The sequence below is a fragment of the Penicillium rubens genome (assembly GCF_028828025.1).
Source record: "Penicillium rubens strain IBT 27055 chromosome Unknown utg000002l_segment0_segment0, whole genome shotgun sequence".
Classification (NCBI taxonomy): Eukaryota; Fungi; Ascomycota; class Eurotiomycetes; order Eurotiales; family Aspergillaceae; genus Penicillium; species Penicillium rubens.
Genome location: NW_026890600.1, coordinates 1,725,502 through 1,746,348, shown reverse-complemented (window position 1 = coordinate 1,746,348; position 20,847 = coordinate 1,725,502). Strand labels below are relative to the sequence as shown.

Here is a 20,847-nt window from a genome sequence, read left to right as displayed (position 1 = left end):
AATATATCATTCTCTCGTTCAGGTATCATTCTTCCAATAAATACGTCCCTCAAACAAACGACGCGCTGTGCGGAAGACCGTGGCAGAAGTCAACGCTCCATCTACATCGAAATTGGCACCAACCAGCAGATTTCCACTGGCATGACCAATAGTAATGCCAGCACCATCGACAGGATCCTCATCTACAACGCCAGCCACCGTACTCTGCGGTACACGAGCAGCAGCAGCAAGAGCCAAAGCGACAGTAATCGGGACCGCCCTATGCGGCTGTCCAACAGAAAGCGCACGAGCCAAAAGATCAACATCAGCAGACGTCTGTCTCTGTTCGATATCCCTGGAATCAGTCATAGAAGGAGCGGCCACGACACAAATCTTCGGCACACTACCGGGAACCGCCGCAGCCTTATCCGCAATGCCCATTTTAACGCCCGCCTGCCGACGAATGGAGTCCAAGCGCGGCAGCAAATCCGGATGAGCAGTGATCTCATCAGGAGTCAGATTCCCGCTCACGGCGAGATCAACCGCCTGTACAAAGACACAGGGGTTACCAACGTCGATGCACGTAGCCCTGATTCCGTCAAAGATGTCGACGACATTACCGGTAGGCAGGAGTTTACCTGTGACGGAGCCGGCGGGTTTGATAAAGTCCAGCTGGACGCGGGCAGCTGTACCAGCAACACCGTCTATGGCGAAGTCACCGCTGGCGGCAGCTTCGCCGTCGACAACAGGGAAGGACGAATGGATGATTTTGCCGGTGTTGGTGTTGTGGATGCGTACCGAGGTTGAATCCGGGCTGGGGTTTTGTAGCGGGAACACGTGTGCATCGACGGCGAAGGGGCCGACGGCAGCACTCATGTTTCCGCAATTACTGGAATAGTCGACGTCGGTGTTCTTGATTCCGAGGGAGATGAAGGTGTAATCCACGTCGGCTTCATCGTGCGTCGATGCGCCTACGACGCAGACCTTCGATAGGCTGGATAGTCCACCCCCTAATCCATCCAGTTGTCGACCATAGGGATCTGGGCTGCCGATTACACTGCGGAATATGGGGGCCCAGTCTTCTCTGTTCGGGGGCAGGTCTTCCTGCTTGAAGAAGACTGCGCGGGAGGTGCCGCCGCGGTAGTATGCTGCTGGTAGGGAGTGTTGCTTTTTGGACTGGATATATCGCCGGCTACCGGGTGCTAGTGGGGTCAATGTTGACCGGCATGGTAGGCGAGACATTTGTTTGAACATGCTGGGCTTACAGTAACCTGGCTATTGTTTGTAAACAAGGGAGATCATGTTTGGTCCAAATACCTCGGAGTCACTCCGATAGCGGTGTCGGATCGTTCCGATGGAGCGGATGGGCCGACTGGGAAAGCAATGTATAGAGGTGTAGATCATATTTACATTATTGTTCTATGGATATAAGTACTATGGATATAAGTAGAACACACAAGCGTATTCAAGTGAGAGGGCCCGTGGACACGACCTTTTTAATTTTCAGCCGAATCGCTGCTTCGCCAGAGCTTGCAAGAAGCTCATAGTCTCCTGCTCCTTCTGTCGATATGCCTGCGCTCGTTCTTCGCGCTCCGCTGTACGTGCACGAAGAATTTCCTCCCTCCGGATCTCACGCTCGTTCTTCTTACGTTGGTCTTTCTCCTTTTCCCGTTTCAAGGCAGAAAGCTCATTGTCCCCGCCCAGTAAATCTTCATCTCGAGCTGCTTCGGGCGAACCACCGCGCGCATCCGCGAATGCACGATTGCTCGCAGCAGCTTCTCGCCGTTTCTCGAGCTGTCTCTCCCGTGTGCCCGCCTCAGCCCGCGGCGCAACCTCGTCTTCGAGATGGCGCAATGCAGATTTATGCGCACGTATTTCGGCGCGATACTGATCGCGGGACTCGCCGCGGGCAGCGATGGCATCTTCAATAGCCGATTCTGGTGGGAAGTCAGCATTCTGGCCATATTTGGCGGAAATAGAAAAGCGTACCTCTTTTTAGCTCAAGATCTTGCATAGTTGGGATTGCAGGGCCCGCTTGTGGGTGTGGGCCGCCTCTCCTGGAGCCAGCTTGTGGCAGAGTAGGCCCGTACTCGTCATCCTCATCCTCATCGTCATCGCCTACTGGTGGATCTTGTCGAGCTTCATCAGCCGCTCGCTGGCCTTGCGTATAATCAGGCGATTCGCGTCCACCTCTCGGGCCATCTGCTGGTTCTTCTTCTGCACTCTTGCGTGCCTTGGCGAGCGTAGCGGGATCATACCATCCCTCCGCGAGCTCTCCACGGTTCCTGCAATGTCAGTAATTATCGGGCCAAGAAGAGAACACCCTCAGACCTACCATTTCTGCGTAAAGCTCTTCCACCGCCCTCTCACCTCATCCTCACTCAAGTCTTCAATGTATTTTCCTTTTTGAATATCCAAGTACATGCCAAACATGGGCTCGTAAACCTTCAAGTCGCGCCCTGAGAGTTCGCGCGCTTGGAAAGGGAGCACGATCGGTTTCGCTGGAGCATCTCTGTGTCGCCGCTCGTGGTGTCCGCGGTCTTTGTCTTCGGCACGGCGGTGGTGACGGTCTGATCTGTGTCTGTCTGATTGGTGCGGAGAGCGTGACCGCGAGCTCTCTCGGTGCCGGTGCCGGTGGGAATGGCTGTGGCGGCTGCGGTGATGGCGGCTTGAGCTTGGCGCAGAGGGAGACAGGGCTCGGTGCGATGAGCGAGTTGGCGAAGGCATTTTGGCTGGTTTCTGTCGTTGAACGGTTCTGGAAAGTCCGGAGGAATTTGCCTTCTGGGGGTGATAAGGAAAGTCAGCACTGAGGTCGGCTTATCAGTTCAGCCATCCGATTCCCAGATTGGCCCCGGGTTTTCGATTCTAACGATTCCAACACATTCTTCATCTGATATTGTTGTTACTTAATTATCTTGTTTCCGGCAATCAATTTATACAGAAAGAAATACTGCTATATTACGGAGCAATTATTCATCCAAGAAACGACCTTCATTGTGATAAATACATCTAGGCGAAGAGGTATACAACGGTTAATAATTCAGCAAACCCAGTTCAACTTTAGCTGACAGGGGCGCTCTGCTCCACGCTCGGGCTAGCGGTGTTTTCAGCAGGTGTGGCTGGTGTGCTCGACTGCGAATTGGCCTTAGACCGGTTGGCCGCGGCCATTTGCCATGCCGGGATGGAGGCAGACCGACCAAGCTGCGAGAGTGGGTTGGGGCTCTGGCTTGTGCTCGCTGGGGCAGCAGCTTGAGTCGGCTCCTGTTCAGCTGGTGTCACAGTAGCAGCTAAACTGTTGGTGGCCGCAGGAGGAGCAGGAGTGGCGGGGGTCTCTTCCGGTGCCGGGCGAGGAGTACTGGGGATGGGAGAAGACCCAACGGTCCTGCCAGCAACAGGGCTAGCTCCGCTACCACCAAGTCGGTTGCCCAGCAAGGTCTTCAAGCTCTTGAGCTCAGTTCCCAGCTCCTTCAGTCGATTCTCATTGCCTTCCCGGGCACCTTCGAGGGCCTTGGGAATGGCATCCTTCAATGACTTCACCTCGTCGCTAATGCGACGAGTCTCATCATCTCTTCGGCGGGATGAGTTCTTGAGATCAGCAACAAGATTTTCCACGTCCTTGAGAGCCCCATCCAAGCGCTCAGTACGGGCTTCCTCGGCGGTCTTCAATGCAGCAGTGTCGGTCGATAGTTGTTCGATCAGAGTAAAAGCACGTGAGAACTGCTCATCGATGTTTTCTTTATCTTGCTCCAGCTGAGGAGGGGTCGGTGGGGCGATCAGAGGTGCGATATAACGCTGGATGGATTGATCAGCGCCATTAGTTTTGGAAGGAGGGGCAACTAGATACCTTTGTGACGGTATACAACCCATAACCAACTCCACCCATCACTGTTGCCATAATAAACCAGTCACGCCAATCTCTCTTGGGTGGCCTTTTCATGCGATTAGTCTCTAGCACGATGCCACGATTGATAGTTAAACGTACTCAGGAGGCGGCTGCCATTGATTATATGGAGGATAGCCATATCCTTGAGGCGGCTGTGGTTGCCGGTAAGGAACTGGCTGTGAAGAGTAGCTAGGGGCTGGGGATGCTGAAGCTGTAGCTGTAGCTGCGGCCGCGGCCGACGGGTCTTCGCCCACTCGCGATAAGGCAATGTCCACTTCCTCTTGAGTCAAGTTCTTAGATTGAAGGAATGAAACCCTCTTTTCAATGGGCGAAGATGCAACCGATGGGTCCTGGAGGACTAGATAAAGTCAGCGATCACCACACATCAAGTTGCGTGTCTCGTAGTCCATACAGGTAACCTAGTGGACACATGAGTTAGCGATAGCCCCGAAAGCGGATGATAATAGACATTAATGTCTCAATAGACAACTTACAGCTGAAGCAATCAGCTCCTCACGTGGAGCCATTATGATTGATGTCGACTACCAGGGAAGTGGAGGAGAGATGAATCAGGGAGAGAGATGCGCTCACATCGGCAATCGCCATTTGGACCTCGGAACTCGCCCCAACGCCAAGACTTCCCCAGACCGGGAGTCTCGTGATTACCGGCGAAACTATTTTTCCTATGGTTCCACACCGCCTACCTCATTTGAAAGTGGCACGCATTTGTTTACATCAACCGCCTCGTGCCTGCCAAACAACAGATCGAACCCCTCCTCTTGGATTTTGTGGTGCAACCCACTTGGACATTGGATGTTTTTGGTCAAGGCCCAACCATATCCAAAATTCAGTTGCCAAAAGAATCGCCTTACCTATTGCCGCCTTTGCGGCTTGTGTATCACCATGTCGCAAGATACTGGGCTTTTCAGTATTAAGCGCCCCCGAGAAGTATAGATCCCTCCTATCTAGCGCAAGACTTAAGGCTAATTTATATTGCGATCAAGACTCTCGGGAGTGTGCAGAATTTCTCCGCCATCCCCCAACCCCAGTCGGCATTGAAGCGCGCAAGCTCGATCGGATTTCAAAACGCCCCGTACAGCTCTCAGAACCACCGCACTTCCTTGATGGGCTCCACTGGTCGCCCGCAGCAGCCTAACTTTACCCGCATGTCAATTGGTGGACCATATGGCGCTGATGCCGGTCTTTCGTCTGTTCGCCGATCAGTGTCGAGTAACATGTTCAATGGCCCCAGTGCCAGTCGACAGAGCTTCGCGCCAGGGTCTCTTTCCTCCAATCCTGCGCCTCCTCAAAACCCGCAGCGCAGAAGCAGCGTATTTTCGCGACCATCCACGGGAGGGGGGCCGATGGGACATCAATCGTTCTTCACCCAAGTTCCCACCGTGGCCGGTGTTCCCAGAGACCCGCGCCCTCTCAGGGACCGATCTTTTCAGGCACGGATTGGCCAGGAACTGTTGGAGTATTTGACTATTCATGGGTTCGAGTTGGAAATGAAACATTCATTGGGGCAGAACACTCTTCGCTCACCGACCCAAAAGGATTTCAACTTTATCTTCCAGTGGCTCTATCATCGGATCGATCCAGGATACAAATTCCAAAAATCAATGGACTCCGAAGTACCGCCAATCTTGAAACAACTAAGATACCCGTATGAGAAAGGCATTACGAAGTCACAAATCGCAGCCGTTGGCGGCCAGAACTGGTCGACCTTCCTCGGGATGCTCCATTGGTTGATGCAGTTGGCACAAATGATGGATCGCTACCAGTCCGGCGAGTATGATGATGCCTGCGCTGAGGCGGGTGTGGATGTCTCCGGTGATCGTATTATTTTCCGCTTCCTCACTCAGGCCTACCACGATTGGTTGCAGGGTGGTGAAGACGAGGATGATGACACCGCAGAGAAGCGGTTGATTCCTCACGTTGAAAACATGTCGCGAGAATTCGCTCTTGGCAATGAGCGGTACGTACAGGAAATGGAGGCACTAGAGGCGGAAAACCGGGCTCTTCGCGACCAGATCGAAGAAGTGGAGAAGAGTGCTCCCGACATCGCCAAGTTGGATAAACACTTCCGCATCTTGGAGGACGACAAGAGGAAATTTGAGGATTATAACCAAAACGTCAAAGGCAAAATTGAAAAATACGAGACTCGCATCAAATTCCTCGACGCGGAGATCCAAAAAACCGATGCCGATCTCCAGGCCACTGAAGCTGAGCGTTCCGATCTCCAGGCAAGTGTTGACCGCCAAGGCATCACTATCCAGGATATCGACCGCATGAACTCGGAGCGAGAACGTCTGCAGAAGAATCTCGAAGATACCGTGGCTCGCCTCGAAGAGACCCATGCCCGTGTCATGGAGAAGGAAGCGGAAACTAGCCAGAAACTGGAAGATCTGGAACAGATTGTGAAAGCTTACAATACTCTTGGATACCAGACTAGCTTGATTCCCGCGGGTGCCGAGAACGCCAAGGGCCAGGACTATGAGCTTCGTCTGAATATTAATGAGAGCAATTTCTCCGCGAGCCAGATTGGTGGCCCCCCCAGCCGAATTTCTCCCGAGGGTGATCGCCTATTGGCGGAGCCTTTCACTGGCTACCACCCGGCACATTTGCTCAGTTTGGATCTACGGGGCTCTGTCCGAAACAGCCTGCAATCACTCCGGAAAGAGATCAACGAACGACGGAAGCAAGGGATCGATGACGACCTTGAGCGTCGTAATCTACTGGATAATATCAAAGAGGCGATGGATGAGAAAAGAAGCGAAGTCGAAGCCCTGGAGCATCGCCGCCGGGCAGCAGAGGAAGAGTTTGAACGAACAAAGGAAATCACGACTACTCAGAAGCTTGCCTCGGATGCCCAAATTGAGAAGATGGAGAAAGAGTTGGCGAAGATGCGCGCTACGCTCAGTGACAGTGTACAGTTGATGGAGCAGCGCGAGATGAACACCAATATCGAATACGAACAACTGACGCTTCGGGCAAATTCCCTCCGAGAAGAGTTGCACACTAATGTCGAAACAATGCTTAATGACGTGATTCGCTTCAAGGTACATGTTCAAAAAGGCCTTGAGGACTACGAGAGCTTTGTTGTCGACGAAGTGGAGCAAGAGCTTGGAGGTGAAGGGGTTCTTGAAGAAGAGCTTTGAAGTTATTTTGTCACGATTTGACGATTTGGTGTTCAATTTAAATTGTGTTGGTTTCATGTACAATACCCCCGGATCAGTTCAGGACGCGCAATGCACATATTGTTTTATTTTAATGTCTTTCCTTTTTGTAGACACCAGGCGCCGCGGATCTTCACCTGCATCCTGGGAGCTTCTACTTATTCCAGGGAACGTGACCATGGTTTCCCGGACAGATAGATTATGCTGGGAACATCTCTTGCAGATTCAATGCCCGGGCCTACCTAGGTAGGAAGATATGCTTCCCACAAGTTCATGGACGCTGCGGGCTCTCCAAAGGGGCCGCTAGATCTGCCGCCCCTTTTATGATGGTGCTCAGACTCAGGCTCACTGAGTAGATGTCAGCACGGACTCAGTTCAGTGATCATGCTCAGTTCAGTCACGTGTAGAATGACTGATGCTTAACTAGTGACCCACGGCGCGAACTTCACGGCTGATTACCCCTAAGAGGGTCCGCTTACTCGTGTCTAGCCAATCTGATATTGGTGTCTTCTTTCGTACTAGCCCACGGCTAAGGAACGCCAAGATACGCTTATAGGCTTATAGGCACCAGTTCCACCAATCAGAAACTAGGAAATATATCTGACGAAAGGCCCACTGTTTTCCGTCTTGCTAATCAGATATTGTTTGCCCTTCTGGGATGGCCCCGCCCAAATACATGTAACTCGGGCCCTCTTCCAACGTTAGCTTTGCTTTCAGTATCGCCCGATAACAATGGCGATGGCCCATGAGCTTGAATTTGGAAGCATGCAAGATAGGTATTTTGCCAAGTCGATTGTGTCATTACGTTATTTCGCAAGAAATCTTCACAATCCTCATTTCTGTAGAAATGAGGTGCGGTATAGATAATGGGTGGATTCCTACTTGCACGTGGTCAATAGCTTCTTATATGTATTCATTGACAGCTCTTTGATTCTTGAATTAATCAATATGAAGACCCGTCCTATCTCGTCCCCTCCCCTACTCTCTTTCACAAACTGCCATCCTGGAGAGACTGCACCAAGTCGCAGATGACTGGGCTAGTCGCCACGCATCACGCTTCGCACCCGCCAAGTATGGACTGATATACATGTGGAAGAAAGGCTGGGGAGCTCGAAGAGTAGATCGACCGCCATCGGGCGAGAGCATCACCCTTCAAGTCCGGCCCACCTCGTCGCTAAAATACCTGGGCGTCTGTAGATGAACACCTCACGGGAGAAAGACAAATCGCGCAGTGCCGCAAGAAGGCCGCACAATTGATTGCCGCGCTACGATCAATCGCGGGGATGACGCGGGGCGTGTGGACGGCAGTCCTACTCCCTCAGATCTAATTCGCCTACTCCGCGTGGTATACACAGGGAGCATACGGGTCTAATCTTTCGAGGATCGAGCCAATAGCGCGCGCCTTTCGGTCGATGCAACGACACGTTTTCCAGTGTATAGCAGGCGCTTTCAGGACGACAGCTAGACCAGCCCTAGAGGTATGTCTCTTCGTCCCACCGGCAACAATCGCTATAGAACGCCTCGCGGAAGATGCCTGTCTTCGCATACATGCATCAACTCTTAAATCCACACTCTCTAGACGAAGCGACGAAGGACGACGATACGGACTAGTATCGCCACTCAATCAAAGGAATCAAAGTCAGTAGGATGGAGCTGATCCGGCCGTTCGCGGTCCCCCCCTTAGTGGCAACCGCCAGCGACCTGGATAGCACCAGACAAGGACATCGCCATCAAGGAACATGACCTTATTCTCCGGGCGACGCCACTCTACGGACCGAGCTCGGCGAACGCCTACACAAATGGGAGTAGAACAGAGCGCGAGAGCGTCGGTGCTTCGGCAGTCACATCTAAAGGGAACGCAACTGCCAGGCTCAACAGCCAGGATACGGTGCACGCGGCTGAAATAAAGGGTATCCTACTCGCACTCAGCCAGATTAAAGATGACCTGGTGAGGGAGCTCGCCGCTACTTCGAGAGCCCCCGCCTGCACGACGACCATCTTCACGGACAACCAGGCCGCCATCCAGGCATGTACCCACCCCCGACGCAGCTCCGGGCAGCACATTCTCCGCAACATCGCCATTCAGATAGAAACCCTACGACTGGCTGCCTGGAGCATCCGTATCCACTGGATCCCCAAGAGTTCCAACTTTGTCGATCCAGAGACCCAGAAAAGATGTATATGGATTTTGTCCCTGGGACTTGCAAAAAACTACTATCACTCACAGCAGCCGAGAAGACGACGGTCAGTGAGCGGGTCAAAGAAATGATTAATGAACTACTAACAATACCACCGGATTACTTTGGAAACTTCGATAGTACGCCTTACATCAACGGTGTTCTCTCGAGGCCAGGTAACAACCCGATTATTTCCGGCATATTCAAGGATCAGGAACAGATGAAGCATGGAATACTAGAGAGACTGGGCTATACACAATCACCGCATTGCATCCTCTTATTGCGAGAGATGGTCAATCGCACCCTTAACAACCATAGAACTGTCTTTACCCATGGAGATCTGCAGCCAAAAAAATATATCTTATTGATTGGAATCTGTCCGGCTGGTACCCCGAGTACTGGGATTTTTGCACCCTCAACATTGTATTGTCAAATGAAACCGGATTGGCTCGAATTCGTCCCAGTATCCGGTGGAATATCTCATGGTGCAAGTTGTCTACTCGTCGATCTTTTACTGATGTTGCATTATATCCATGTCGATAAAGTGATATAGGATACAATGGCAGCGGAGTCCGGAGCAGATCCTCCAAACCCTGGCGATTTTCACATGTAAGATTTCTATGATAGAAATACGATGTTACATTATGACTGCACATATACGTAGGCGTGATTAACTCTCCCAATTGCATTCGCGTCGTTTTCCATGTAAGCTTTGGCTACTGCATGGCATGATTACCGTGTGGTCGTTCTTCGAAAGTGGCTGGCAAGTAAGACTTTAATAGATCTATTATAATGTAAATGGTTCTTGCTTATCGAAAGGATTAGGCGATATGGCCCCCACAATGTAGATTGCTATAGAGTGTCCCATAAAAAGCTATCTATACGAAGTATAGAATATATTCTAGACTGAAAAAGGCATACTCCGTACAATGTAAAGATTTTATGCCTGGTCATATTTACTCCGTACACCACACCTATTTACAGCAATGATGATCATAAACGAAATCATTCTACTCCGGGGCAAAATATATCCCACAAGTTATATTCCTAAAATCCTACAATAATACAGAATGTTGTCCAGGTGTATCTTCTAGACAGCCTTGGCGCGGGATGCCGCCTTTAGGGCTCCGCCAATCTCCATGTAGGCAAGGCACACCTCCTCCGTCAGATACATAAGTGATCGACAGGAGCGATGTGCAGAACAAGGTGGAGAACTGTCATTCGCCCGTTTTATCCGCCTGGTTTTTGTCTGAAACAATTTGCTCCGCACAGTATACGGCCATCCCGTCTATCTGTACCGGAGTTCCTGGTTCCACTGCAATATGTTATTCTCCGGGTGATAGGGCTACTTTCCCATCCATGAAGATCCCTCCTGCTCAAATTCCTTCGCCACGGCATGAGACTGGCTCCCCTGCAGATCTGTCTCCTCTCACGGAACACAATGTGTTTCGGTCTTTTGGCGGCCTTTTGACGGATTTTGACTCCCAATAATGAAACCCAAGGGGTATATAACTAGCTAGAACTTCCTATCCTCGAGCAAATTTTTTTTACTACCAGTGCTGTGCACCTTCGTTCTTTTCAAAAGCTTCAGGTCTTACTTTCCAGTGTTACCTCTAGCATCCATTCATTTCCCATTTCCACTTTTAAGTATCCAACAACTCAACACTTCAGTATGAAGTTCACGGCTGCCTTTGGCGTTGCTGCCCTCTTTATGGCCCCGTCCGCCGCGGCCTGGAAGCTGCCTGTGAGTGTCTACATCAGAATGAATCATTATAGGTCTCGTTCTTTGCTGACATTGTCTCCCTAGCGCGCCAACGCCTTGGCTGCTACTCCTACCGGTTCTCCTAGTGGATTCCCATCCGGAACTCCTACTGGAACCCCATCTGGAACCCCATCTGGAACTCCCTCTGCCACTCCATCGGTGACACCATCTGGAACCCCAACTGGATGGCCCACCGGATGGCCTACTGAATGGCCTATCCCGTGGCCTACTGGATTCTCCTTTGCCCGCCGAGCACCTGGTCACGGACCTGGTATTAAGGGACCCGGGCACGCAGGACACGTTCAGGGATTCCCGCCCGCCGGCTTCACCACCAGCGCTCCTAGCGGCACTCCTTCCTGCACTCCTACTGGCACTCCTAGCGGCTCGCCTTCTGGGTTCCCTTCGTCTACCGGCGTCCCCTGTGGATCCCCTTCGTCTACCGGTATCCCCTCCTCCAGTGGTTCATTCACCTTTTTCCCTATCCCGGCCCCGACTGCTGCTGGTGAGCAGGGAGGCTTCGCTCGTCGTCACGCTCGTCAGATGTTGTTTTAGATTCTGCACTTTGCAGCTTCGCTAGTGTGAAATGTGAGATAAATCATTACCGTGTTTTCCGTGGCTGCTGGATCAGCTATAGAGAAGAGTTGTTGCTATTTGGAGATTTTCCCCGGATTTCATGTAGAGTGATAGAGTAAATTGGTGAACACATAGCACCCATAATAGTATTAGACTTGCAAGGTATAGCCATCCCCACATAACCCCAAAGCATCTGATATGCGCACCTCAGGAAACAGTGTCTTTAGGCCGGCGCACACACCAAATCTCGTTTCCTTTTTCGCATTTGAAATTACAGTAGGGAGTTGAGGCATCAGTCGAAAACCGCTATATGATCCAATTATGGTCCTACGGCCGAAAATAATGGTATAGCAGGCCATGGTCATCTCACCTGCAGTTTCCTATAATCATTTCTTATTTTAGGCTATTTATGGTTAGTTAAGACTAAACTAAGCCCCCACCGGAGGCCCCTTAGTTAGTACCCCTGTTTTACCTTCCACATCTGTTCTTTTATACTTTCCCCTAGCAAATCCTTGTTCCTAAGATGTCTTGTTATTCGCCCGAAGACAAAATCTATCACATTTATTGCTAGCTGCATCGTCAGGCGGGAGGAATTCGGACAAACTGCCGTTGGGATTGTTGGCGGAGCTGCGAAGCCGGTTCACTTCTGGTATGGATTTTCGTGTCTCTAACTCTCTCCATTCGGACATCAGAACTTCGGAGGTTGCTCGGGAGATATATGGCAACGGTGTGTCTGCTTGTACGGAGGATTCATGAAGTTTTACCGGATCGTCGCCTTCCATTGCTGTCCATGTCACGGACAAAAACCCCTATGACAAAACTTCATTGCGCTTCGTGGCATGAATCTGCCATGTCGGAATTTGTGGGGTATTTTCGGTGCTAGCATTCCGTGAGACTGGCTAATCTTTCTACATTCTTTACTGATTCATAGGTGGATAGACTAATAGAATCTCCCTCATCTCTCCAAGCACTCTTTGGTAGACCCCAAGATATGCTTGATGTACTTTTATAGCAATCCCCTTCGCGTTTCACCGAGGTTATCTCAAAGCTCCGCAAAGAACTTCTAATGATCTTTGCTCCAGCGTGTCCATTACCTAATTCCCAATGACCTATATGGGATGAACATCATTGTCAATCCCGAAGCAGGCAGTATGGTATTACTGGGATCGTTGGACCGAGGCAAAGGTGGACAACAAGTCATGGTCTTGAAGCTGTACGGAGTAGTCTCTTCCTAAATAGGTAATTTTTGTTCACGGTACGTTGTTGTTTTGCCCTACACTACTCCGTACAGAGGTGTGTTAACGCAAAGTGGATAAAGCTCTCGACCAGTAAGGATGTGGGTAGATGCTGATAGTAATGGCGTTCTTAATGAGCCTAGATAGCCCTATCTGTAACAGTCGCCGTAGAACCCTCAATGCTCAGACCTCATATATCGCGTAACTCAAAGCTCACTGAGCAGGCAATGTACTTATCATACATATTAATAGATTCAAATAAGAATATAAGAATACCCTAGAAGTCAATCCCTCGATAGACATACATTGGAGGTATACCTAGATAAAGGAACTCCGCATTCTGTGGCCTCCGATTGGCTCATAGCTCGGCGCTGACTCAGCAGTTCCTGATCTCCAAAATTCTCGAAACAACATTTACCATCTCCCTCACTTTTGGTCTTCATTTGCCCTTGTTACGGGGTTCAACTGAATATCGCAAATATCCCGCTATGTACCTGTGAGAATCGACATGTATCACGCCAATCCCGTACCCATCGAGATTGCGAAACCTATACACCCGCCTTCGAGCCTCGTTGCGGTACCATGAGCAGGTGCTTGCGCCCCGGCATCCTGCCATTCGGTCGCAGGCCAGCTGCTTCACGTCTCCGTTTCCTCCCATATCGATCCGCGTCTCCTTTCTCCCGGCCGACTTGGACTCAGTTTACCCGGAAAACTCGCAATGACCAAAGAGAGATTAATTTCCCAGACGAAGTTCTTTTTCTACGCCGATACAATTTAATCAAACACCCTCGCCTCAGGCATGACCAGAAGAGGCACATTGACGAATGGATGCCAGTGCTGAGGGATTGTATTCCACCAAAAGTTGCCAAACCACCAGACGTCGCCCAACCTGCAGGACAGCCTAGGCGGCTTCGACCACTCCGCGAATCCGAACATGAGCTTGATCGGACCCATGCTCTACTGGGATGCCTATGGGATGGAAGGATACATTTTGAATTTCAACTCCTTGCGCATCTCGGATTTGCGCACCATGAGTGGTCTAATGTGCAGGCTCTTTTAGACAGCATGATAGACACCTATGAGTTGCTAGCTCCTCATATGCCTCCTAAGCACCCTTCGGCTGGGCTTGATTGGAACAGACCGTTTCGCGTGCGTCGCGCAGATGAGTCAACATCCGACTTGGCGTGCCCCCTCACCTCAGAGATCTCCCTCAGCAAGCTGACGGGAGGCACAAAATCTGCGTCCCCTTGGAAATGGTCTCGTCTGGAACCTCGCTCATCAGATAACATTTCTCTTGATACTCTAACGGTGGAGCCTGCACCGAGATTCTTCGGAGAGAGAATTTTGGCTGAAGTACTCGCGAACCTCGGCTCTCTCGTTTTGTATGCTGCACGCAGTCGGTCAGATGATTCAAAGCATGCGATGTCCTGTGTATACCGAACCCTTGCCCGGTTACACCATGCAGGCATGATCTCTGACAGAGTTTATCAATATCCGAAACCAGATGCCAGCCAGATTGTGTTCCGTCCGCCAGGGCTCCATTTTTTGTCCAATTCCATAATGAGCGTTTTGTCCGACGCGGCGTGGCATGAGCATGAAACAGCGGTGGCCGCTGCGGCCGCTGATGCAGGAGAGCAGTCACCTTTCATTCCTTACACACCGGGAATTCGAGAGCTGGGCCCGGAGATCTGGCTTGAGCTCATTCTATGGTGTTGTGTGGAGCATGGGTTTTGCAAAACGGGCACACTACTCGTGCATCAAATGACCCGGCTTAGCGAATGGAAGGCTGAGAGTTGGGCGCCTCTAATAAAAGATCTTAATATAGTACAAAAAACCAATGTCAGTACGGAGCAATCCTGGCGTCGGCCAGGCCAAATCGAGAAGTCCCCGACACTCAGGGGCCAGGAAAAAGCACCATTCAATGGACTTGGATTCCGAACTATCAGCTCTGAGGTGGTTGCATCGCTACGGAACGGCTTGGCGAACAAGGCCTATGTCGGAATGGGGGATCGTGGATATCTTCCTGAGGATCTCACCAATCTATCAGCCCCTCTGACTAAACTTATTGATCCTCCCGTTTCCGCCCGTGAGGAGCTTCGGCCAACAAACAGATTCACCAATTGGCACATTGTACGGATATTAGCATCGGGCTGTTTAAAACCGTCCTCGGATCCTGTTTCCTTCGAGGATCTCCTAAGGTCCCAGAACAATGTTGTTCCTCCATGGGAAGGGAACGAGTTGAGCCTGGCACAAGCCTTGGATGGGAAAACGCGGGCGCAGTTCTATGATGAATCTGCCGCTATGACTGGCCTGATCGAGTTTAATCTCAATTATTATGCTCGGGACAAGCAAAGCGGACGCCTTTTTCACGAATATGCTTGGCTTCAAAACATTGCCGATGCAAGCAAGGCACAGCACATTCAAAAGTTCTTTGAACGGATGAGCAAAGCCAGTGATGAAGAAGCTTCCTTGCTGTTTGATTTCAAATCTTTCGAACCTCAAGATATTTCTCAATCGTCTATCCCGCAGTTGTCATGCGCAACTTTTGCTAATCTCCTTGACGTGGCGACAACAACCCACGCGTTTGACTTTGGCCATCAACTACTCCTGGACAATGACATTGATGGCCCTCCCATCCCTCAAAGCGCATATAGCAACCAGGCCTTGGCGCCATCTATTCTTCGATTTTCAAGCGCCACTTCTAATGTCGAGCTCGGGGAGCGTGTCATCGCGTCGCTTGCGGTCCCTCTTTCTGTGAACACCATTAAATCGTTGATCAACTTCAGCATTGCACGGAAAGATTGGAACCGCGTGGTGCTGATGCTCAACTTCCTAACCGAGCACAGGGCTAAATCCTGGGGTTACATCAATATCGGCGCCCTGGCAAGTGCAGTAATTCGGCTCGATGCCACCGTCAAACATAAGACATCTACCGGCACCTTGACTCAGGCAGATACAGAAGACCTGAATCAGGCCACGAACATCTTGCTCCGCCTTTTCCGCGGCGAATGGCATGCTAAACATACTCGGGAGAGAGTCAGGAACTTCCAGCTTCGAACACTCTCTCGGATGCATCGCGTACTCTCCGCCATCCCAGGTCCTCTACCGGACATCCTCAAACAAGTGGAGGCACCTAAGGAAATCTCCGGACACCACAAAGCCACTTTGATCCCCCCGACCACCTTCCACGAGATCTTCGCTGCCGTCGTGGAAACGCAGGGCGCTATCGTCGGCAAGCAGCTCTGGGACAAAGTCTGTGTCGACTGGGTATCTCCCAAGCGCCAGCTTCAGTCTCCAGGCGGTGTTGCCCGGCTGCTGTTCAGCGATGAGCGGGCCAATTCACACGGTTCCCCAGGATGGGATCCAGATTATGTCAACCATGTCCGGAGCAAAGCCACGATAGCAGACCTCAACACCGTCCGCATCCTCGCACGAAGTGCCGTCCGGGAATATGCAGCATGCGTGCAACGAACAACAGATGAACAACCGCATAGCCCCAGCCCCAGTATACCCCAATTCAACACCACCTCTTCCTCCTCTACCTCCTTCGTCTACGACCCCACCGCTCCATATACACCCTCCATCTCCCGCAAGGAATACCCCTACCAATTAAAAACCGGCAAAATGCCACAAACAGAGCTCGAATCCATTCTCGACTTCTGTCTCGAAACCTTCCTCAAATTCGGTCTCCCCGAAGACCAAGTCGACATCGAGATCCCTGGCCACATGCGCCGCATGCAGCTCCGAAAGGTCTTTTCTTCGCCTACACGCAGGCCTGTTAGGATGCGGATCAAGTACAACAGGTCCGATCCCTTCATGAGATCTCACTGGCCGAAGCAGTTAGCGGAGACTTTGCCGAAGCCGGAACTGCCGTCGGAGGAGCCGAAGTGGCCTTACGATAATCCCAAGATCTAGGATGTGGGAGAGTTCTCCTGGGTCCTGTCTTGTATGTATTTTTATTTTGAAAGTAAAAACTATTCTCGAATGTATATACTATTCTTCTTCAAAAATTACTCCCTGGACCTTAGAAGGTCGTGTAATTGAGACAGGACGGTTCTTCGGACTGGTTATTCGTTCTACACTGCTTACTGCACTTAAGAGGAATATGCTGCAAACAGACGTGATGAATTTGGTATCAGAAGTCCTAGCGTTATGATTCAACTGATTCAACGCCGATAAACGCCCCAATGCCAACTAGAAACCAATCCCTAACGCCCAAAGCCCCTTGTGAGTCCAACTCCTGATCGAGGCACCCAGGTATTGTATATCGGTGCGCCATTATAAACACGTGTGATGCAGAGATATTCATGGTAGATCAAAGGGGAAAAGGTTCATAAGATTGGGGGGAGGAAGAGAAATGGCATCACACCACATACGCATTAAGTGGATATGGAAATAGTAAAACACGGGTATGAGAAGAGAACGAGACATGAAAAGATAGTGGTAGGAATAGGTAAAATAGGGTCCTTAGGTATATTGTTGGGAAGCAGATGTTGCATATAGAGACGGGATATGATAACTGGTAAAGCCCTGGAGAGCAATAATTGGGAATACCAGCCAAAAAGAATAGGATGGTGAATAAAAAAGACTTGCATGCTTTTGCCGTGTCCGTGCATGTTGTTCTCGTATACAAGGCATTCATGAGTATGGGTGGTAATTGCATTCAACATTCCCAGTTCTCATCCTCATTGGAATGAGGGAAGAAAGAACGCATAAACTCCCCGGTGATAGGATCATAGGGGAAGTACGAATCCTGGGCCTCGGCGGTCAACGAGCTCATCAGATCCGCGATCGTTACGTTCGGGTAGGTGTAGTGGTCTTCAGCGGGCGGTGCATCCGGAGCAGACACCGGGAGATCTTCTTGTAGAGGGGCCCAGTAATCGCCAGCAGTAGCAGCGTGAGACATGGGCTGTCCGTGTGCCGGTTCCGAACCGATAGTGCTTCTAGGCTCTGGGGTGTACGGGTAGGAAGGCATGTCGCTGACGTCGTACTTCATGCCCTGGGCCAGTTTGCGGAGGCTGAGGTCGCAGAGCTGCCAGGCGCGTCGGGAGGCGATGCTCTGCTCGGACATTGCGAAAAGCCAGCGGACTGCCTTCTTAGACAAGATGATGAAGTTCTTTTCTTCTTCTGGCATGTGGACAGTGCCGAAGGACAGCTCGAGGAGGAGAACGGTCGCCGCTTGCATGAGATAGTGTAGGATACACCACCACGGAGCAATCCGGTACAGCTGGAGAGCATCCGGTTCATCAGGAATCAGATCCAGCATACACCGTGCAGACTCCAGGGTCACTACTGCCATTTCGTGACTGAAGGAAGGGTTCGTGCCCTTTTGGCGCGCGTCACGCCGGCAGAGACAGGGACGGCCGAGCGTGATCCGCGCACTGTAGTAATGCAACGCTAAGCTCAGTTTGCAGCGAAGGATATCCGGTCCTTTATCTTCCTTGTCTGTGAAGTCAAGCCCGGTTGGAATGTTGGATTTCCACGTCTCGGTACGGGACTTGAGTTCACCAATCCGGCTCTCGATCTCTGCCCATGGCACCATCACGCAGTCCACTGAATAGACTTTGTTGACAATTTCTTGCGCGACGACTGCCAAGTCGCAATAGTAGAGATAAAAGAGCCCGTCGTTGACAGGCAGGCTTTTGAGCCATTTGGTGTCTCGTGCTCGAGTGTGGTGACTGCCATCTTTGCCATTTGCCGGGTGGAGCGGCATTTGTCTAATACATGCACTTGCCATGACGTTGTTGATCCGTTCGTCTCGTAATGTAGTGTCTGTGAGTACTTCGAAGGCGGTGGGCTCTTGTAGCTGTTCTTCTTCAAACGGAAGCGGGAAAGGCGAGGTGGACACCCCGTCCTGGATACAAGTTGGGCGCCCAGTCATTATTCCAAGCATGTGCTCAAACGTATACAGACACCACCAGACTCGGTAACGGGCTTCTTTCGAAATATCGGGGGTAGCCGGACTGCTGCTTTTCATGTTGATGCCAAGTGTGATTGCAGACCGCACTGCCAAAGCTGATATTCTCCACGCCCTATTTTAGGTGTTATTGCCCGCTCAATTTAGATAAGAGGAGGTGCTTGAACTCACCGGTTGATTTGATCAGAAGCGAGAAGGTAGAAGGCAATCAAGCCCTCCACCTGGACTTGCTGGAGATCGGGATGGCTGAACAGGACATCGCCGTTCATACTAAGGATCCTAGCCCTGGTTAGATATACCAAATGGTCCTTCTCGTTCCCACGCCACGGTGCGTCGATGAGATGGCCATGTTTAGCCCCAATTGCGAATATCATGTTCAATATAGCAAGCCACTTGTCACCGGGTCGGGCAGCGCTGTCGAAAAATGTCCGGTACTGTGCCGAGAAAAGAGGCTTGTTGATGATGGGGTAGAACGGATGCACGGTCGTCAAATAAGCCTCGAACATATGATCTGCCACCTTTCGAGGAGGCATGGCATACAACTGAACCGGTCCGGGCACAGAAATATCCAAGTCATCAAGATGATAATTGACCGCATGCAGAGATACTGCATTATCAGTCTTTGGATCCTGGCCAGGCTCCAGACTCCCCGGAAGACCTTTGGCACGTTGTTCTGCCTCTCTATGGAGCCGTTGCATCCAGGTAATTTCCGAGTTCTTCCCCATATAACCGGTTGCTCTGGTATGTTCTGATCGATTGATGTCCTCTTCTATTCGATCAATCGCCTCGAGAGACCCAATAGACGAAGGCGAGGATGGTACATCGTTTTCCGGGACGTCATCCTGAGGGGTTAGTGATTGAGATTGGGAATTATGTGACAAATAATCCACGTCCGGGCCATGCTGTGGTCGCGATTGTTAGCGCCACTCCGATATACCGGAAAGGAGAACAAACCTTGTCCAGCAAGCTCCTGATCCGCTCCGCGGCACTGGGGTCAACAATACCACTCAAATCCTTCAGGAGATTCTCATATTCTTGCGCTTTCTCCGAGGCAGTCTCCACTTGTCTGTAATCAGTCGGTCAGCAAGCTTGCTCACGATTGAGTATTGTTCCAAAAAGAAAAGCATGTATAGCCACATATACACGTACTTTTTCAGTCTCTCACCCCAACCCTCAGGGTAGTTACACGTAGCTCTCAGCTCACGACATTGGCGACAAACCGGGGTGTCACCACTGCATTTCGTCTTGCGCTGCCTGCAGGATGCACAGGCGCGGGGCACTCGTCGATTATAGCGCGGGGCAGTTGCGACCCGTTGGCGAGGTATGGCAACTTTAGTTTGTGCAGCAAGCGTCTTACTCGACCTAAAGGGGGGTGTATTTGGGCTTTGGGCGCCTATCGTCGTCCCTGTGTCTGCGACGGAGAGAGGGCGGAATCTGGCGGGGGCGTGGTCTGTTGTTGGTTGCTGGGCAGGCGCTCCGTTTTGAGGAATGACGTTGTCATAGTTTGTACGCGGGTGCGATTTCTCGACCGTCATTGTCGCAGAAGCCCGGTGTGGTAGTTCTCAATCTCGCAATTGCGGTCCTGCGGCGCTATGTGGTATAGAGTTGCGACGAATGATAGGGCTGAATCTGCATATGTGAGGCCGAGAGATATATGTACAAGGGAGATTTTGAGGCCCATTCATAGCAGTACAAATTCGTACCTCGGAAGTGAAAATACTGTAGAAACGTGATGATTGAAGTCGCCCAGGTGGCGGAATATGCGTAATCGGTCCATGGGTGGACCCGTGGACCATCCACGGATGATAAGTTGCCCGCTTTCCTCCAGGGCTGATTGGGCACCTGACTAATCTAAAACACGTTTTTCTCTTTTTTCAGATGCAAATGATGAATTTATGGGAAGAAACGCTAGTTATTTTGACACTTTTGGGTAAAGCCATTCCTCCAGTCGTGAATATCCTCCCAATCTACCCATCCAGGGTAAGTAAACCAAAAAAACAACAACATATATGTATATATACAAGAGAAAATAGGCATTAGCGAGGAAAAAGTAAGAGGGTGCGCCGAGAAGACAATGAACATATACAAGCGAGGTAAATAGAGATAAAGGGAAAATGGCGGGTCGCAGCCCAGCCGAGAGTG

The 20,847-nt window shown here is 50.9% G+C and overlaps 8 protein-coding genes across 8 annotated transcripts; 4 read left to right on the top strand and 4 right to left on the bottom strand.

Annotated features, from left to right (window-relative positions):
- Positions 1-18: 18 nt before the first annotated feature.
- Positions 19-1,233, bottom strand: N7525_003131 (DUF453 domain protein; the record flags this gene model as incomplete). The annotated part of the gene is made up of 1 exon (XM_002559426.1): positions 19-1,233. The coding sequence occupies one exon, from the start codon at positions 1,231-1,233 to the stop codon at positions 19-21; it is 1,215 nt and encodes a 404-aa protein (XP_002559472.1).
- Positions 1,234-1,482: 249 nt separating this feature from the next.
- On the bottom strand, positions 1,483-2,706 carry N7525_003130 (uncharacterized protein; the record flags this gene model as incomplete). The annotated part of the gene is made up of 3 exons (XM_002559427.1): positions 1,483-1,916; positions 1,969-2,264; positions 2,315-2,706. 3 exons carry the CDS (start codon positions 2,704-2,706, stop codon positions 1,483-1,485), a joined length of 1,122 nt encoding a protein of 373 aa, XP_002559473.1.
- A 333-nt stretch (positions 2,707-3,039) lies between these two features.
- pex14 (putative peroxisomal membrane anchor protein (Pex14)) lies at positions 3,040-4,389 on the bottom strand (the record flags this gene model as incomplete). The annotated part of the gene is made up of 5 exons (XM_061212614.1): positions 3,040-3,771; positions 3,824-3,908; positions 3,962-4,220; positions 4,275-4,281; positions 4,357-4,389. The coding sequence occupies 5 exons, from the start codon at positions 4,387-4,389 to the stop codon at positions 3,040-3,042; spliced, it is 1,116 nt and encodes a 371-aa protein (XP_061069635.1).
- Positions 4,390-4,765: 376 nt separating this feature from the next.
- Positions 4,766-7,023, top strand: N7525_003128 (kinetochore-associated Ndc80 complex subunit NDC80; the record flags this gene model as incomplete). The annotated part of the gene is made up of 2 exons (XM_002559429.2): positions 4,766-4,810; positions 4,867-7,023. The coding sequence occupies 2 exons, from the start codon at positions 4,766-4,768 to the stop codon at positions 7,021-7,023; spliced, it is 2,202 nt and encodes a 733-aa protein (XP_002559475.1).
- Positions 7,024-8,453: 1,430 nt separating this feature from the next.
- On the top strand, positions 8,454-9,310 carry N7525_003127 (ribonuclease H family protein; the record flags this gene model as incomplete). Its single annotated transcript, XM_061212613.1, has 2 exons — positions 8,454-8,519; positions 8,726-9,310. The coding sequence occupies 2 exons, from the start codon at positions 8,454-8,456 to the stop codon at positions 9,308-9,310; spliced, it is 651 nt and encodes a 216-aa protein (XP_061069634.1).
- Positions 9,311-10,890: 1,580 nt separating this feature from the next.
- Positions 10,891-11,532, top strand: N7525_003126 (uncharacterized protein; the record flags this gene model as incomplete). Its single annotated transcript, XM_002559431.1, has 2 exons — positions 10,891-10,962; positions 11,026-11,532. The coding sequence occupies 2 exons, from the start codon at positions 10,891-10,893 to the stop codon at positions 11,530-11,532; spliced, it is 579 nt and encodes a 192-aa protein (XP_002559477.1).
- A 1,838-nt stretch (positions 11,533-13,370) lies between these two features.
- N7525_003125 (uncharacterized protein) lies at positions 13,371-16,703 on the top strand (the record flags this gene model as incomplete). The annotated part of the gene is made up of 1 exon (XM_002559433.1): positions 13,371-16,703. One exon carries the CDS (start codon positions 13,371-13,373, stop codon positions 16,701-16,703), a length of 3,333 nt encoding a protein of 1,110 aa, XP_002559479.1.
- Positions 16,704-17,451: 748 nt separating this feature from the next.
- On the bottom strand, positions 17,452-20,240 carry N7525_003124 (Zn(II)2Cys6 transcription factor; the record flags this gene model as incomplete). Its single annotated transcript, XM_002559434.1, has 4 exons — positions 17,452-18,820; positions 18,877-19,607; positions 19,660-19,771; positions 19,855-20,240. The coding sequence occupies 4 exons, from the start codon at positions 20,238-20,240 to the stop codon at positions 17,452-17,454; spliced, it is 2,598 nt and encodes an 865-aa protein (XP_002559480.1).
- Positions 20,241-20,847: the final 607 nt, after the last annotated feature.